This window comes from Diabrotica undecimpunctata, chromosome 8, assembly GCF_040954645.1.
Source record: "Diabrotica undecimpunctata isolate CICGRU chromosome 8, icDiaUnde3, whole genome shotgun sequence".
NCBI lineage: Eukaryota > Metazoa > Arthropoda > Insecta > Coleoptera > Chrysomelidae > Diabrotica > Diabrotica undecimpunctata.
Window position 1 is genome coordinate 107,731,800 of NC_092810.1, and position 18,541 is coordinate 107,750,340.

Consider the following 18,541-nt stretch of genomic DNA (forward strand, 5'->3'; position numbering starts at 1 on the left):
GCAATTCATTCTTCAAGGTATTTGGAAAGAGAGGACCTGCTAGAAGAAAGATGTCTTGGCTTCAAAATCTGTTAAACTGGTTTAATACGTCTACAACCTTATTATTCCGAATAGTTGCAAGCAAAGTTAGGATAGCCAAACTGATCGCTAACATCCAGAACGGATAGACACAGTAAGAAGAAGAGTGTCGTGTATATTATATGTAACCAGGGTTTTGTAAAATTAACATATTTTTAATAGAATTTCATCTCTTCTTTAAACCGCGTTTTTTTACCAATCCGTTTTCGCCGATATTTTTAACCTATTTTTATTTTTCCAGCCCTTTGTCGACGTTTTTGTACATTTATCTATTTAACTTTTCTTTATAGATATTTTTTCATTTTTTTCGCTAGTCTAGTTGACTTGACAACAATAGTGAAAGATTCATAGATTTATGCAACCAGAATCAACTCAGAATCTTAAATGGATACTTTCCACATAAACTGGTACACAGCTATACAAGGACTCAGGAAACACGAAACATAAAATCAATAATCGATTATATTGTAACAAAACAAAAAACCCGACTAAGAGTACAATATGTAAGAGTTCAGAGAAGCGCAACATGCTGTAGCGATCACTATTTATTACTTTCAAAAATACACTTCCCAATCCGAAGACAACAGAGAGAAACACGCATAGACATAAACACAACAGAAAAGATACAGGAACGAAGATACAACATCAGAAGCCTAGATGAAGAAAGTACCCAAGACTTATTTAAAAATAGATTGGATAAGAAGCTACAAATTCCCGCCCCCAAGAATATCGACCAGCTATATAAATATATAAAAAACTGTTTACACGAAGCAGCATTTGAAGCAATGGGATACTACATAAAACCCAAGGTAAACAAACCATACTGGTGGGATAACGAAATAGAGGAAGAAATAAAATGTAAAAGACAACTATACCAACAATATTTAAGTTCTAAATCATTACAAGACAAAATAAAATATAAGGAAAAACAAACAGAAGTAAGAAGGAAAATCTCTAAGAAGAAGAACGAGTCTTGGGAAAGAAACTGCCAACGAATAAATACTTATCTAGGAGGAACCAGAAGCACAGAAAGCTGGAAGCTAATAAAAAAATTGACAAAAGAAAAGAATAAAGAAGTAATACAGAGCATAAAACCTGAAGACTGGGAAGAGTATTTCAAAGGACTTATGGTAGAGAATAGAGTCGAATTTCAGGAACATAGAAATCAAAACCAAGATAGAATTTCAATAGTTGGCTCGCCAATAAGATTAACAACAGAGGAAATTAAAAATGTATGTAAACAGCTGAAGAGAAACAAAGCACCCGCACCAGGAGATATACCCGGAGAATTGTTTAAGTATGGAACGAACAAATTGTACAACTGTCTTCGACAACTATTTCAAGAATGCATAAACACAAGCGATATCCCTACGGAATGGAAGATATCATACCTCAGTACTATACATAAAAGGGTGATAAAAATAATTGTGAAAATTACCGAGGAATAGTTGTAACCGGATCTATGAGTCGAATATATGGAAAGGTGTTAAAGAACCGAATCGAGAGAGAATACTTAGATTATGAAGCAGAAGAACAAGCAGGATTTCGTACGGGTCGATCACACTTTCTCCTTAACCCAGATAGTAGAAAAAAAGATCAAGAGCAAGGAATCAAGAGATTCATATGTTGTTCGTCGACCTACGGAAAGCCTACGACAGCGTTCCACTGAAGAAGCTGTGGCAATCAATGGAAAGCACGAATATTAATATAGAATTAATAAAAGCCGCCATAGTGCTATACAACCAACCAATAACTAAGATAAAAGCAGGGACACAAATAACAACAGGATTTATAACATCAAAATGATTAAAGCAAGGATGTTGCTTGTCTCCCACTTTATTTAAAATATACCTCGAAAGTGCTTTAAAAAGATGGAAACAAAAATGCAGGACAATGGGGATACCGCTCACCAATACTATGGTATATACGCTTAACTTTGCAGACGATCAAGTAATAATGGCTCAAGATTATGACGATTTAAACTATATGACACGAAAATTAATTGAAGAGTATGATATATGGGGTCTAGAAGTAAATAAAAAGAAAACCGAATACCTGTGAATTGGAGCAGAACAAAAAGATCTCATATTAGACGATAACACTACGATAAAGTACTGCTGTGACTACAAATACCTAGGTATCACTATTTCACAAGATGGAACATTAGACAAAGCCATAAGAGAGAGAAATAGGTCAGGAAGAAAAGCCATGACAATGTTAAACACCATTTTATGGGACCAATCCATCAGCAAAGAAAATAAAAAGAAGATATATGAGACTATAGTAAAAAGTATCACTTTATACAGCTGTGAGGTATGGCCACTGAAAGAAAGAATACTGTCAATGCTGAAAGCGACGGAAATGGATTTTTGGAGAAGAGCCGCAGGAAGATCTAGAAGAGAAAGGATTACCAACGAACGCATTAGAGAAATAATGAGAATCAAACGAACAATCACAGATGGCCTAACAACAAAACAACTTATCTGGTTCGGACACATACAAAGAATGGACGAACAACGAATGCCAAAAGAAATACTAAAGTGGCAACCAAAAGGAAAGAGAAAACGAGGTAGACCGAGAAAAAGTTGGAGCAAAGGAATAAATAAAGAACTGAGAGAGAGGGCCATAGAAGAAGATCTATGGAACAACCGGTCTAAGTGGCGATTGGAATTTGGAAAACGGCGAAGAACGTTATAAACCGACAAGTAGTAGTAGTAGTAGTAGTAGTTGACTTGCATGTCTTCTTTGTTGTTTACTTCTGTCTGTTCGTTCTCTTTATTTAGGCTTGTCGCACGTCTTTTCTTTAAAAATATGTGCCTTTTATGATCATAGTTGTTTTTTTTTGACAAAATCAGTTAGTAATAACCGATACCGGTAAGGTGGCCGTTTTAATAGTTTAATGGTTATAGTTTTTTTTTTCCATCCTTTCTTTTCTCTCTTTATCTTTTTCCTCCGTTCTGACGTGTAATGTCAATCCAATTTTTTGATATTTCTCTTATTAGACACATATTCTATTATACATGAAATTGAACTCAATGTGACTATCGAGTCCTTGAATTTCTTGGCTATCAGGAAACCAGTACAAAGCCATCTATTGTCTCCTCCATATTAAAGTATATATATTTTAATACCTTGTATAACAACAATATATTCTATAATATTTAAAATGAATTATTTTCCAAGAATCAACGATTTTCTTTAAAATTGTTTTTAGATCGATAAAATTCAATTATTTATTTGGAACATATGACCAAAAATTCTGATGTCATCTGCTGGAGTAATTAGGTTATCAAGAAACTTGACCGAAATTCAGTTTCCCCATTCACCTAGTGTCTAGTACGATCGTTACATTGATTAAACTATCCAACAAAAACAACGTTGGGTTTTTAATATTTTACATCTCCCTCGTAGAGTCGGTTTAATTTTAATATAATAATTTATGTTAATAATTGAGTTGTGCGTTTACAGAGAATAGTAAAGTTATAAATTTTTGTTTAAATTTCCATTTGTTTCCAGGGTAAGAAAAAAATCAATGTTAGGCAACGACGCCGAAATGTGCAACGTCTAACAGCGCGCATCGGACGACGAGCGTCCCCGACACATATTCTCGTTGCCACCGTATTCAGTCGAGTTTAAAACGTAAACGCGCTCCAGAGCGGTAGTCCCCCAGGAAGCCCTATGCGATATCCTAGGTGAAATAGAAGAAACAACCGCGTGAATGCCTTCGTTTGGCACAAAATGTCGTCTACCGGTGAGGACGTGCCCGTCAACCTTACCATTCCCGAAATCCACGATACTTGCCTCGACGACAGAAAGTACTGGTGCTTCTTGCTCTCCTCCATTTGTACTTTTATCGCGGGCTTGCTCATTGTGCTCGTGTGGAGATTGTTTGCGTTTCTGTGTTGTAGAAAGGATCCCGAATTGGGGCCCAATGATCCCAAACAGAAGGAGCAGAAGGCTGCCAGACAGGGGAAACAAGAATTCGAAGGGACTTTTATGACAGAGGCCAAGGACTGGGCGGGAGAGCTGATATCTGGTCAAACGACTACTGGAAGAATATTGGTAAGAACATTTATCTACGTATCTAATTTTTACATATTAAATCATCAATTAAAAAATTAAACGACATACAAAATTTGTCGATATTCAGTTTTATGTCAAAAGGTCACTACACTTCGCAGTACACATTCCATTAGGCTAAAATCTTTATGACAACATAAAACAAGTTTTTATTTCAATAGATTAATATTATTATTCTATCTTAAAGGTATGTTTATACAGTGGGATCGTTTAAATTCCTCTATTTTCATTGTGTGGACAAATAAACCAATTTTTTTTTCAAAAGGGCGTATTTTTAAACCGTTTAAAATTAATTTGTTTACAAAGTCGTTTGTTAATACAATTCTAAGTCATTAAAACGAAAAATTTTAATATTTAAAAATTATACACAAAAAAGATTGTCTCTCATAAAAAATGATCTAAAAACATCAACTGATAGTCATGGCAATATACAAGAAAATACCTAATCTTGCTTCTAGCTGTCTTTTATATAAGCTCGCCTTTGTTAGTACTTTTTTTCTTTCTTGTCTCAATTATTGTCACATCATACATATTTTTCGGTTTGCTATTGTTTTTTTATAATTTGGCTTGAATGAAATCGCTTTTTCGAAATTTTGTAGTTTTTCCTATGTATTTATTCCATTTCGTTTTGTTATTCAATTATTTTTATATTACACGTTATATTCTTTTTTATAGTTTTCTTTCTTTCTTCGTTCTTTTTCTTGATCATGAGGTTTTGTTTTCATATTTTTTAGATAGTTTTTTAATTTGTGTAAATCTAAAAGCAATGTATCTTGTTTAACACATGATCTATCGTATATAATAATAATATGATATATCTAACAACTATTTTATAATTTCTAAAATCTGCTCATTTATTTTTATATTTTTAGTAGTACCGAATGTCCCCTAGCTTTTTTGGTTTGCATAGTTTCCCCAGTTTCTTCTGTGTCTTCTTCTGCTTCTTTATTTTATAAAAGATCAGCTTGTAATTCTTTTAAATAAATGTTCTTTGTGTTGTGTTTTCTCCATTTAGTTTTTCCCATATTTCTATATGTTTCTCTTCTTTCATTCTATTAACTAGATAATGTTTTTTCCAAGTCTGATTTTCACGCTTTTTCGTTTTAGTATTTTTATATTCATCTCCTGTTGATCATTATGACTGTTTCTATTAAATATTATATTTCGAGTCTTGTAAAATTTAATATTTGTATTCTGGCTGAGATTTTTGTTTTTAATAAGGTCTTCCTCTTGTTATTGATTTCCGGTCATCATTGTTTCTTCTATTACTCGGTTTTCACTTTCTTTACCTACTCTATGTTTTGTATTTTGTATTTATTCTTTGTATTTTCATATATTTTATAAGATTTTTTAGCTGTTCGTTATTAGTACCAAGTCTTGATGAAATGAAAGGCCCGGTCGTAAAACTTGTTACGTGACAAAATAAAAAAAATCATAATATCACATTGTGAATCTACAGACTAACAAAATATTTTTTTTTAAATCAGCCGGTAAAAAAAATATTTTAGAAATATAATGCTCTCATATTATAATAAAAAACATTGTTTTTTATCACATTAATTTTTTTTTAATTTTAATAAGAAGACATTTAGAAAAAAAAATGGTGCTTAACAAGTTTTTTATGCATCATAGTTAAGGAAATAAACATCTGTTACGAAACTATAAAGACACTTAACAGGTTATTAATCACTGGGTCAAGTTAGCATAAAATTGTTTAGTTTAAGATAACTTTATTTGAGCAAAGTTTATAAGAAAACAAGAGATGAACAGAATTTAAACAACAAATGAACATAAAAAATAATTTTAAACTGTTAAATCTTGGGATTTCAGTGAATAGTAGAAAGAATGATGTACTGGTGGAATCCACTGGAGGCATGACATCACATGGCCTAGTTTTGACTCTTCTATGTTCAACGCTTCTGGATACTTTTGAGTCAAGTTTCTTTTAAAATCTTCTTCCAATGAGAGACTAGGTCTACCCCTTTTTCTTTTAAAACTAATGGATTGTGGAATTCCATTGTATGTGCCATAAGAAAGCATGACATAAGGATTGTTAATATTAAACTCCAGCTTGACGGAGTTGCTTATTCCAAAATTCGATTTGGTGAAATTTTCTCTTAATTCAGAAAAATTTTAAAAATTTTCTCGCTTAAGAGACGTTACAAAAAATGGCCTTTTCTTTTTGGTTCCTTTCAGAACTTCTTCCCATTTACTAGGAGAGTACACTGCATGCCAGGAATTGTAGCCAAAATCCTACGATAATTCAATTCTTGCTTTGGCCACAGCTGTTATCAGATACAGCATAAAGTGTATTTCTTTAAACAACTAGGAATTTCATCAAATCCTCGTTTAGAAATGGATTTGTCCTAAAGGAAAAAGTAGCCATCTTCTGGCTTGTTGCAGCAATGGACACTAAAATTATAACACAAAAGTTTTTTTTATAGAAACATGGACCGGTGGTTAATTTAGGTGTAGGAAAAGCTTGTTGCAGATTAAACGTTATCACATGTACGTCATTTTCCTTAGACTCCTCCACTGCCTTGTCAAGAACGTCTCTTGTAGCTTTTGCTTTTCTTAAGTGTAACTCTTTAGAAGTTTCTAGTTCCTTAAGTTTTTCATTATCACCAATTTCTTTAGAATGGTTTATATTAATTTGGAACTCATCTCATTTTGCACAAGTGTCAGATTTAGAAGTTTTACAAGAAATATTATAGTCCTCTGTAAAAATTCTTTTGAACTTGTCTGAAGAAACAAATTCAAGTTTTTGTGCTTGACGACTTTCTATGTAGTTTTCATATAATATTTTAATATTGTAATCAATGTGCATATACTCTATCCGTGTTATCAGGTCGGCTGTAATGGCTTTCATATCGAGGTAAATAGTTTATGAAACGATGAACTGCGTCAATGTCGTTTTGCAAATACTTTTTTTTTGGTGTTCATGTCTACCTCTGCGGTCTTTTTCAGTAACAATAACACCCTTTTTAAGCTTACTCACAATATATTCCACTCGACCTCTACCGATTCCATGCAAAAAAATAAATGCATTTTTGCAAATTTTTGTTGTTTGATTGAATAGAGTATTCAAAAGTAGAAGTCCTCCTCGTATCCCTTTTTCTGGTCGTTAGTTTTATATTGTTTCTACGCATACATCCGAATAGATAAGTATTTTGTATATTTTAGCTTGAGAGCTGCCAGAACTTGGAAAATATTTTGGATCGCTTATCTGCTAATATTATCTAAAAACATTTTCTTTTACATGTACATGGAGGCCCAATAGCTTTCTTGCTTACTTCACCACCACTTCCTCTGTATTTTTTACATTTCTCTTTAGAAGCTTTTAAATTTTTTTTTCTTTTGTCTGTTTATCTGTCTCTTTCTTTTTCTTTCCTTCTTTACATTCATCATCATCATCATCACTGGCTCGACAACCCTTCCAGGATTCTTCTCCATTCTGATCTGTTTCGTGCTTTTTTTTCTCCAGTTTTTTATTTTTAAGGTTGTCATATAATTTTCTATTTGTTCTAAGTATCTCAGCTTCAGTTTTCCTCTTGTTCTTTTTTCTACTGGCATCTGTTTGAATATTTTGTTTGGTATTTCGCTTTCTTCCATTCTTTCTACCTGTACTATCCAACACAGCCGTCCTATCTTAATGAATGTTATAATATACGGATCCTGGTATATTTTGTATAGTTCAGAGTTGTATTTTCTTCGCCATATTCCGATTTCTTTTGTGCCCTTATATATGTGTCGCAAAATTTTTCTTTCGAAGCTGGCTAACAACGTTTCCTCTCTTTTAATAAGTGTCCAGGTTTCTGAGCCGTATGTGAGTACCGGTCTTATTGGGGTTTTATATATTTGGCATTTTGTTTTTCTTGCGACGTTGTCTGATCTTAGTTGCCTAATTAAGCCATGGTAACATTTATTTGCAATAAATATTCGCCTCTTCACTTCCTCCGTAACGTTATTATCAGACGTGAATAGGGATCCCAAGTATATAAAGTTTTTTACCCCCTCTATGTTGTATTCTCCTATTGTTATATTCTGTGGCTGCCTTATTTCTGCGTTTTTACTTACTTGCATATATTTTGTTTTGGTCTGATTGTTTTAAGACCACTATTTTGTGCAGCTCGTTCTAAAACAGGTTGTATGTATCATATCACTTAACAGATTTTACTAATATAATAAATAAATATCACTAATAGCAAGTAAAACGTGGTATCCGCCATCACTTAACAGATTTTACATGCAGTGTTAGAATCTTAACCTAAAAACTTACTGGTTTTAAATCGGAACGTTCGATTGAACCTTCTTCATCACTATAGTTTGGATCCGAATCTGAGCCTCCAAAGGGCTCTTCTGATGAAGAAACATCACTATTTTTCGATGTTTTTAAGCATAAAACAAAATAAAACAGGCAACTTGTTAAGTACACTTATAGTGTGCTCACTGCAGTGCACAGGTTTTACATGCAAAAACATAATATTTGACAGTTAACAGATTTTGATGATGTGGGGTAGTGACATAACAACTTTTTCATGTAAAAACATTTAAATCTTAAGTAATATTACTTAACATATTTCACAACCGGATCCTTCAAATCTTAATTTCATTTACAAACTGATAAGTGTTCCTTTTCTTACTTTTAGAACCAAATTTTAATGTATAGGGCACAGGGTATCTTTTTACTTCCTTGTTTAAATGGGATTTTTCTATTATAGTATCTTAGAACGTTGATTTTGTTTTTTTTTATCTCTTTAGCACTTGACTATTTAGCCAAATACGTGTTAAGAAATATTAAATGAAAAATTAGTAATATTAATATTCTAATATAATTAATAATCATCATCTGTGACCACTGACAGCCCATGGAGGACCATGGTCGCCTGTTTGGGATTCTAGGAGTTTTACAACTCCTCGAAAAGTCAAACGTTTTATATCTACAATCGTCACTTTCTAGTTTATCTTCAAGTGTCACAAGTCCTTTTTCTTTTCTTCTATAAGCTTGAGGGCACCCTGGTTTTTAAGAGGAAGTTCTATACCATCTATCGTTAAGTTTCATTCGTCCCTTTTGGAGTATGACATTTGTAGGAATATCTATGTTATATGCGATTTGAATTTTAAATCCCATCTTAAAATCTTTTGAAAATTCGAATATTCTGCCATCTTTGAAGTTAGCTCCCAGCATTTGAGATTTAGTTGCTGCTTTTTGAAGAATACTGAAATCCTTAAACATTTCCCTTGTGACATTAACAACTTGGAATTTGTTCTTTTTTTTAGTGTGTCTAATGAAATGGATATAGTGTTATATGTATAGAAAATACCTCACAGTCCTTGATATTTAAGTTAATTGAACTAAAATCTCGATCATATCCCATCATCGAATGTCCTGACATTAAAAAAACGTGCTTAATAAGATTAAAGCGATTTGCATAAATGTGGCGAAGGTTAGACAAAACAACGTTTATGTTCTTATTTTGCCCGGCACAGTTATCACTAACAATTATAACTTCTTGCTTCTTCTCACATGCTTATTAACAAAGTTCTCCAAGTAGTGATTAAGAAAATTGGCTATTTCGCACGATCCGCGTTTAGCGATGGTTTTATCGCATTCATACATTATGGCTGTTCCTTTTTTAACGTTGTGGATTACTAAGTTGTAAGTCCAGATTTTTCTTTTGTAGTATTGTACGTTGTAGGTAAGTTTAGGCGTGGGTAATGCTGGTTGTAAATCAATACATACAACTTCAGGTTGTATTTTCATCCAGGTTGCTTTTGTAGCTTTTCCTCATATTCTGAGCAGCTTTCTACTTTGCTAAATGAACCTCAGTTCAGTATTCAATTCAGTTATTCTAGGAGAATTCGGGTTGCTAGTCTTTAAACCATCAAGTTTAACTTTAATCTTAGTATTGCAATCATGCTGGCTAGAATATGCTGGTATCTGATCGGCCTATGGTGGAGCAGTACGGCAAGAGATAAGGGCTTGCGGCTAGGTGATACTCCTCCATAGATCCCTACCGGAAGGGCGTGGAACGCCTAAATACCGGGTATATTATATATTGCAATCATCAACAAAAGGAGGCTAAACACCTATATCGAATTCATTGACAAAGATATTTCGATAGTAGGACTCTATCACAGGCTGTTTTCAGGATGTGTAAGTTTTTGCCATTCCATATAAGCTCCATATACTCCATTGACGAACTCGATGGCATATATTTTCTAAAAGGACTTTTGGCTATGCTATAGTGACTGGAGAAGGTAAGTGAATCAAAGTGATCTCTGACCAACTGTTTTCTATATCCAACCATTTTATTTCCCGGACTTAGATTCCCTCTGTTATCACCCAGTACAGTTCCTGTGGTAGTCTGCTTGTCTTAAACAACACGAATTCTTTTTTCGCTTATGCCATAGATGCTAATAAAAGCCTGACGACAAACACATTTTCTTTCTCCATTTAATGAAACACAATATTCTATGATCCGAAGCGTCCTACTAGCTCTGTCAGTAATTAAAAACTTTTTACAGTCATTCCAACTCACCACTTTTGAAAGGTATTGGTTTTGATTATCGTAGTTGCCGATTTGCCAAAAATTATCGAAAATCATATTGATATTGTTCATGCCCAACTTTTCAAAACACATTTTACGACACTTACATGGCAGTCCGATTGTGTGCGCAGATACATTTTTCTTGGTTTTTCTTGAAACGTACGCTTCACTACAGTTTCGTTTGGTTTTACCCACGTTAACAAGCCATTGTTCCGTTTTCTTTTGCTTCCGCCTTGTCGTTTTTTCGGCGTTCATTTTTAAAATAAATCAGAAAAAAACCAAAACAACTTTAGGCCTAATGTAACGTCGATTTTTTCTTGAAATGCGAGTAATTATAACTACAAAAAGCACACTATGGTACCCAAAAACTCAAGAACAACGCATATATCTGAGACTATCTCTCACCAACTACAGAAACACCGACGCGTTGATACGGTTAAAGAGGAGAAGGAGCGAACCTTGAACGAAAACGCAACGACAGACTGTGGGTTCGCCCTTGCTCTTCTAGACGATTATGTAGTTCACTTTCTGACTTGAATCGATTGATATGTTATTTTTTACAGAATTTTAGGAATATGAAGGGCGAAACATATAATTATAATATTCACAAGCATTCTTTGAAGGTTTGTGAGAAAGATGAGACTGTTTTTGAAACGTCTACTTTGCGAGTTCGCCCTTACTCTTCCAAGCCCCTGACATATTCTTTTTATTTCGTGGTTCTTTCTTATACGCCATTTCCAATTCTCCTGTATAGGTCCATATATTTTCCTTAATTTTTTTTTCTTATATAAAAAGTTTTTCCTCTTGTTCACTAGTCAAAATCCATGTTTCTGATCCATACGTTACTATGGGTCTCATAATTGTGTATATTTTTATTTTTAAACTTATAGATACTAATTTTACCTTTATCATATTCTGTAGGCTGTAACTATTGACTGTAACTAAATATTTGATATGGTTTATTCTTTAAAATTTTTGCTGTTTAAGGAAATATGAGTGCCTTTCATTTCTACTTTTTTCCGCGTTGTTTTCATGTACTTTGTCTTTGAGACATTAACTTCTAGATCCATAGTATGTACCGCTTCTTTAAAATATGTATAAATCTTTTTCAAGTCCAGTTAATTATGTCTTTACCTTATCTATCTACATGAGTTTTCCTGATAACTTGTTCCAACGCAAGGTTAAAAAGTGTTGTGGATAGCGCATTTCCTTGTGTTAGACCTTCGTTGATAATAAATGCATTGGACACTTGATTTTGGATTCTTACTTTTGCTTTGGTTTTGGCTAGGTATAGTTTTTCTAATCTGATTAGTTTTTTTTTACATTTTACCTGACCTGACCTTCATTTATTTTATTACATTCTTAAATTATATTTTCTATTTTCGTTTCATATCTTGCTCTTTTTTCATCATTAGACGCCAATATAACTGAAACATATTTGATCTTTTTTGTTTATATTTAATTAGCACAAGGTGGTGATCAGAATTGCTATTTGGCTCTCTATGACTTCTCACATCGGAAATGTATGAAGCATGTCCTGCTTCTATTGAGACATGGTCGATCTGATTTCTTGTCGTTTTCATTATCGTTACTTATTTTATGCAGGCTATAAATACCTAGTGTTCACTTATATAATTCCTCTCTTCCAATTTTTGCGTTTAAATCTCGTAAAATTATTTTAACGTTATAATTGTTTATCTTTGACACTTCTTGATCTAATCAAAGAACGTTTTTTTCATTTATAGATTACCCATCCTTTCGTTAATGTTAGTAAAACTGTTTACCATGTACTTGTATCTTTCACTTACTATGAAACCCATTTCCCCTTTCACCTTGTAAATTACCGTGACATATTAGATATTTTCCGTATTCCCAGATGTCCTCGTTCTTGTGACTCATTTCTAGCAGTGCTAAAATATCTATTTTGTAGATTTTTATTTGATCAATACGGTTTTGTTGTACTTCTACTTCTTCTAATGTTCTTATATTCCACGTTCCACTTTTCTTATTTTTATTCTTTCTGTTGTATTTATTTATATTTGTATTTGTTTTATCCTGTTTAGTAGTGCCTGCAGTACATTCACTCTTTTTATCACCAGTGTGGCCCTTTTCTATTTCAGCGTTATTTGTTTACTTTCTGGCGTTAATTTGACTAAAGTTTGGAAAATTCTCCGATGTGCTTTCAGCTGTTAACTGACGATGACGGTCAAGTTCAATACTCTTAGCTCTGTTAATGCCCTGATTTTTTCTGACATTACAATTACGGGGAATTATGCATTGACATATTATTGCAGTTAAATCGTTTTTCTGGCCTACCTTTATAACTCTTTATCTTCATCCTTATCCCTAGATTAAAGTCAAGATTAATATTAAAATCAAAATTAAAATTATCAAAAGTTCTCATAAAAAAAATCATTATTATTTCTCTTAACATAACTATAAATATTTTCACTCTCAATGCAGACCCCGTCGCCATAATTGTTAATCACGTTTTTATATTCGTTACTAATAAGTATGTAACCGGCGTCCGCACCGACAGTAAGTATTTTTTTCTGTCTTTGATTTTCGGTAATGTCTTCTTCAATTGCTGTTTTTATTTTATTTTCTATTTCTTGTTTCTCCGTCCAAATTGCTTTCGTTACTTGTCTTTTAAGTGCGCTGTTTTCGTTAATTTCGTTGTTCTTTCTGTAGAAATGTCCATTGATAACTCTTTCTCCGAGAGGGATCACCATATTTTCTAGAATTATTCTTTTTCAAATCTACTATTACTATACGTTCCTTTTGTTGTGATAAAGTTTGCAGTTGACTCAACGTAAATAATAGCTGCACTTTGACCTTTCTCTCTTGATTCTTTTTGATATTTGCAAAGTACCTTTCTTTGAGTTTGTATGTCTTTTGGATTTATTTATTTATGAATGTGTCTGTACCTCTTAATTTCTTTGTTTCTTTGAGGACATCGTTCTTTTTAATCAAAGTTTTGAATTAGACGAGGATCGGTATTTTCTTATTAATATTTTTGATACCAAGTCTATTTCTGTAATATCTTGATTTGTGTTTAGCTTTACTTGCAATTTTCTTGAAATTTCTGATGTTGGATTTGCGTTTTGTCTTATTTTATTTTATTTTAACATAATTAGTATTAATTTAAAAATGTGTGCCTACTAATAATTGCTGGTACAAAAAGTGTTCCAATTCGATTCGAAAAACCTCATAAAAATTCCTACAACTAAATCAAACAAAAAGAGAAAATGATAGGAAGACAAAACCATAATCAGACAACACAGGGATACTCGCTTCTCGTCCAGAGTCCCATCAGGCCATTACTAGAAATACGATACCTAAAGAAAGGTAAATAACAATTGGATTAAAAACAAAGATTAACGAGATTAGCTCAAATTGACCAAAGACACACGTTTGCATTATGTATACATTTAATCAGACAATTATACATTTTTATCATTAGTAGCCAATAGGTTATTTATTTGTTTCGGAGGAAATATTTGCAGAGTTTGAAAGTTTTTTTTTCCTGAATGCTAAAAATATTTTTTCGTCTTTTTCTTTTTCTTCTTTTTATGTAGACCTGCCTCTATCTGTTTTTTTCAATGTGCCTCCAGTAAGTTGCCATTCCATCGTTTTCGTGGTTTTCCTGCTGATCGTCTTCCTATTGGGGAACCATCTCTTGTCGTCTTTACTAATCTATTTGTTGTTATTCGCCTTATATGATCATTCCATTCTACTCTTCTATTTCTTACCCAATTCTTGATGTTTTCCACCTTGCATCTACATCGTGTATCTGTACTTCTAGTTCTTTCCCATAGTGTTTTACCATAAATTTTTATGTCATCATTGGTCTGATGACTGTTTTGTAAATTTGCACAATATTTGGAATTCTTCAAAAAGTTATGGTTCAGATCTACTTATTCTCGACATGTTTTACATAAGTCTGAATACAAGAAGACTCACTCAAGACGTGACGGTCGGGGTCTGCCAGCAATCTGTTTTGGGTACTACGCTATGGAACCTGGTATATGGCAGGGTTATGGCGTGTGAATACGGAGAAGGTACAACCTCCTTTGCATTCGCGGATGAGTTTGCTGTACTGGTAGTGGCGCCGGATGAGCCAGATCTCTAATACCGGGTTTGGAACGCAGGCGGCGTTATAAAGAAACTGATGACGTAGCGCTAACTGAATCTCGCGGCAGAAAAAATGGAAGTCATCATTCTGACGGGGACAAGGTACAGGCAAAGTATGGGACTATAATGTCCGGGGACATATCTAACACCCAAGAAACACCTAAAAACACTTAAAGTACCTAGGAGTGACGTTTCACTAGAATAGAAAATGGGGAAAGCACGGGCGGGAGGTGGCCCGGAAGTCTGCAAATCGTACGGCTGCTTTGGGCAGGGTGATGTTCAACATTGGAGAATTCAAATCCGAAAGGAGGAGGGCCTGAAGTGGGGCGGCAAAGATAATGGCCTACAGGAGGCTCAGACATAGAATAAGCCAGTTGCAACTGGCATGCGCCTACAGGACTGTGTCTGCGGCAGCCTTGTGGACCATCACTGAGAGAAGAGACCCAAACCTTATTATGGCCGAGAAAAGACAGAAAAGGAAAAGGTCAATTGAAAGATGGCAGGAAGAATGGAACAACATGGAGGATGTGGCACAGTGGACAAAGATGCTGATCCCGAACATAAGAGATTGGGTGGACTGTGGCCACAGGAGACTGGATGGCAACAGTTGAATAGTAGAAAGGAACAGAATCGAAAGAGAGACAGGTGTGAACTTTGTTGCAGTGAGGGAAATGATTGAGAGAATAATTAAAAATAAAGAATTCCTCTCTAAAAAAAACCATTTCTGTTACCAAAAAAAGTGGACACAGGGAAAATGGGCAGGGAACCTCCTTGCTGATAGTCTGTGGATAAATGAAGGTAGTGCTTTGGTAGTCCTTACAGCGGCCATTCCGCTTCCGATTCGCTGGATGACAGAGGAGGGTCTGGTTTAGTAAGTAGGCGTTCGGCGTAGACTCGGCAACGAGAGGGTGTTTTAAAGTACTTCGGGAACTATCGCCGGAAGTACGAAGAACGAATCCTGCACTAAGATCAGTCAGTCGACGTCCTGGACTTAGATGTCTTTTGAAGATTTCAGACCCCCCCCCCTTCATAAAAATCTGCTACTTAGACTTAAATACGCTGGTGTATCGTATCGACTTTTGGACAAGCAAGCAGTAGGTAGGATTATTCAAAATGTTTTATTAACATATCGAATATCAAAGTGAGTAGGGAGACAAGATTAAGTCTATTTTTTTGAAAAGTGTCAACTACACAATGTTTTTATTTGCAAAGTACATGAAGATCCTATTGTTGGATAGTATAGATGAGAATTTAATGATTTTAAAAATACTCTATAATTAAATAATCTTGACAATTAATGTTTTCCAAAGCATTGAACAGTTTGCTGTTTGGAGGGATATTGTGTAGAGGTTGCTGAGAAATAGTTTTTAATGAAGTTAGTTTGTACCAGAGATATAGGTGATGTGTTAGAGATGCTGTTAATATTATGTTCCATTATTTAATTTTTATACGAGACATGTTTTAGAAATACACAGTACGGACCTGACTAGTCATTAGAATATATAATAAACTGAAATATGAGATGGTTCCTTACTGATTGATTAGCTGAATAGTAACTATTAGCTGGTTTAATCACGCATTAGTAGTTCTTCTTCTTCTCCTAAACAGAGAAATAACAAATGACGCGTAAACTGGAAACACCAAAAATTAATACAATTTGAAATAATGCAATACTTGAAAAGCTAAAGAACAAAAAAATTCAAAGTAAAGACAGAATATCAAACGAACTACTGAAATATTGTGTGAGATAATGTATTCTCGTACCATAGAAAGACTACTATTTCCAATTTTTTACTTCTTTGATCTCTAGTAACAGTGCCGCTGGTATTGGTTTTATTAAGTACGATTCCAACCCACGTTTCAGAGATTGCACGAATGCTATAGAAAGCACTGAGACATATTACTTGACACAGTGTATGCTATGCAGCGTACAGTACGACTTGGATAACATTTCATAACAGAACTTTTTACTTCTTTACTAGTTAACAACTTGAATAGGTAAGCATTCTGTAGGTTACAATTCTCGATTTTCCAAAATGATATTTTCAAAAATATGGTTTACTTGGTTAGCACCAAATTTTTTAAAAACCTCTATAGACGGCGCGAAATCCATACGAAAAGGTACTTCTTTTTCGGTCTTTCTTGAAATATAACATGCATCGGAATTTTGTTTCTTCTTACCTGCATTTTTATTCTACTCATTCACCTTCAAAAGTCTCTTTCGTTGATAACCCTACATAACATTGTCTTTGGAAAGTTCTATGTTAGTCATATTTTGACACAAACAATAAATTATGTAGTCACGTTATTTCTAAAGATAGATAAAATGGAACACTGCTTGCGGAACTGGAACTGGACAATACTGGAAAAACATAACCACTGGGCACTGGATGCATGTATACGAGACTGGATATCTACTACTAGAAAATTGTGTACAAAATTGTATAAAATTGTATAAAAAATATATGATTTGTGTAAGTGCACCAATTGTATAATGCAGAATTTTTTACCGTAGTTATATTGTTTTTAAAATATTAATAATGTAAATTTCAAATATTAATACATTTTATTTTAATCATTGTTAAGAATCAAAGTCAAACATGATTAGGCAAATGAAACCATAGGTTTCGCAGTCAATATCCTGACCACACATACACACAAGGTAAAACAAAGGTGAATTCAACAATTATTTTATTATCTTATGCTGTGATAAATTTACTATAAAAACGATAAAGTTTTTTATTAAAAAAGTTTGCCCTTTTTACTGTAAACGCCTGCATTACTTTGTATTTTTATATTTTTTTATTTAGAAAGTTATTTCTCTTGTTAGATTTCAAGCTAAATTTTTGCCGCCTGCAAAAAATACATGCGTAGTTAAATTTTCTTAATTTTTATTTCTTAATCTATTAAACAGCCAAACATTGTTACGCTTTAACAGGTATTTCCTTTATAAATTATCTTATAACAATATAATAATCATTGCATGTGTAACTTTAAACAAACTAAGTGTATAACAAGCATAGTTGTTGACCTATTTATACCCATATTATTAGATACACTAACAATTTATTAAAAAAATTGCAAACAACTTCTCTTTAAAACCTCCGCTAAAAATCTAAAACCCATTAAAATAACCACAATATTTTTACGCATTAAGCGAGAAAAATGTGAGTTTTTCGTGTGTTGATGTTGTGCCTGTATCTGTTATTCTTGTCATCAAGATATATAATGTCATTACTACGGACTGGTGCGACTTTTTGGCGACGGTCCAACTCTAAAAGAAGCAGTTCACTTGGGATGTTCACTTGTCTAAAGATATATTTTTGTATGAGTCACATTAGTCACTGAATAAAATAATTCCTTGTACAAGATTTAATAAATATGAGATATGAATATTAAGCTGTATGAATTAATTTATAAAAACTTTTCGTCTGGTAGCGAATAATAGAAAATTGTTATATTTTTTTGATTAATTATTTGAATGAGTTATTTTTTGGAACGCTAAGTAATTAATAATTAAAAATAAATGAAATGCAAAATTAGGAAATTACCAGAAGATTGACCTATGAGTATATTTATGATATATAAAAAGAGAAGCAAATTACAGTAACAGAATTCTTGGGATTACCATCGTTAGCAAATTACAATCATAGATAAACATATTCTCTTATCCGTGATAAGATTGACCGTCTTGTCTT

The 18,541-nt window shown here is 33.3% G+C and overlaps 1 protein-coding gene across 2 annotated transcripts in view; it reads left to right on the top strand.

Annotated features, from left to right (window-relative positions):
* The first annotated feature begins 3,715 nt into the window (after window positions 1-3,715).
* slo (calcium-activated potassium channel slo) overlaps window positions 3,716-18,541 on the top strand; it is a 535,662-nt gene continuing 520,836 nt past the window's right edge. For both annotated transcript variants that reach the window (XM_072540708.1, XM_072540706.1), the window contains exon 1: window positions 3,716-4,140. In XM_072540708.1, coding sequence (XP_072396809.1) covers window positions 3,817-4,140 — 324 coding nt within the window. In that variant the 5' untranslated portion in view covers window positions 3,716-3,816. The remainder of the gene's footprint in view (window positions 4,141-18,541) is intronic.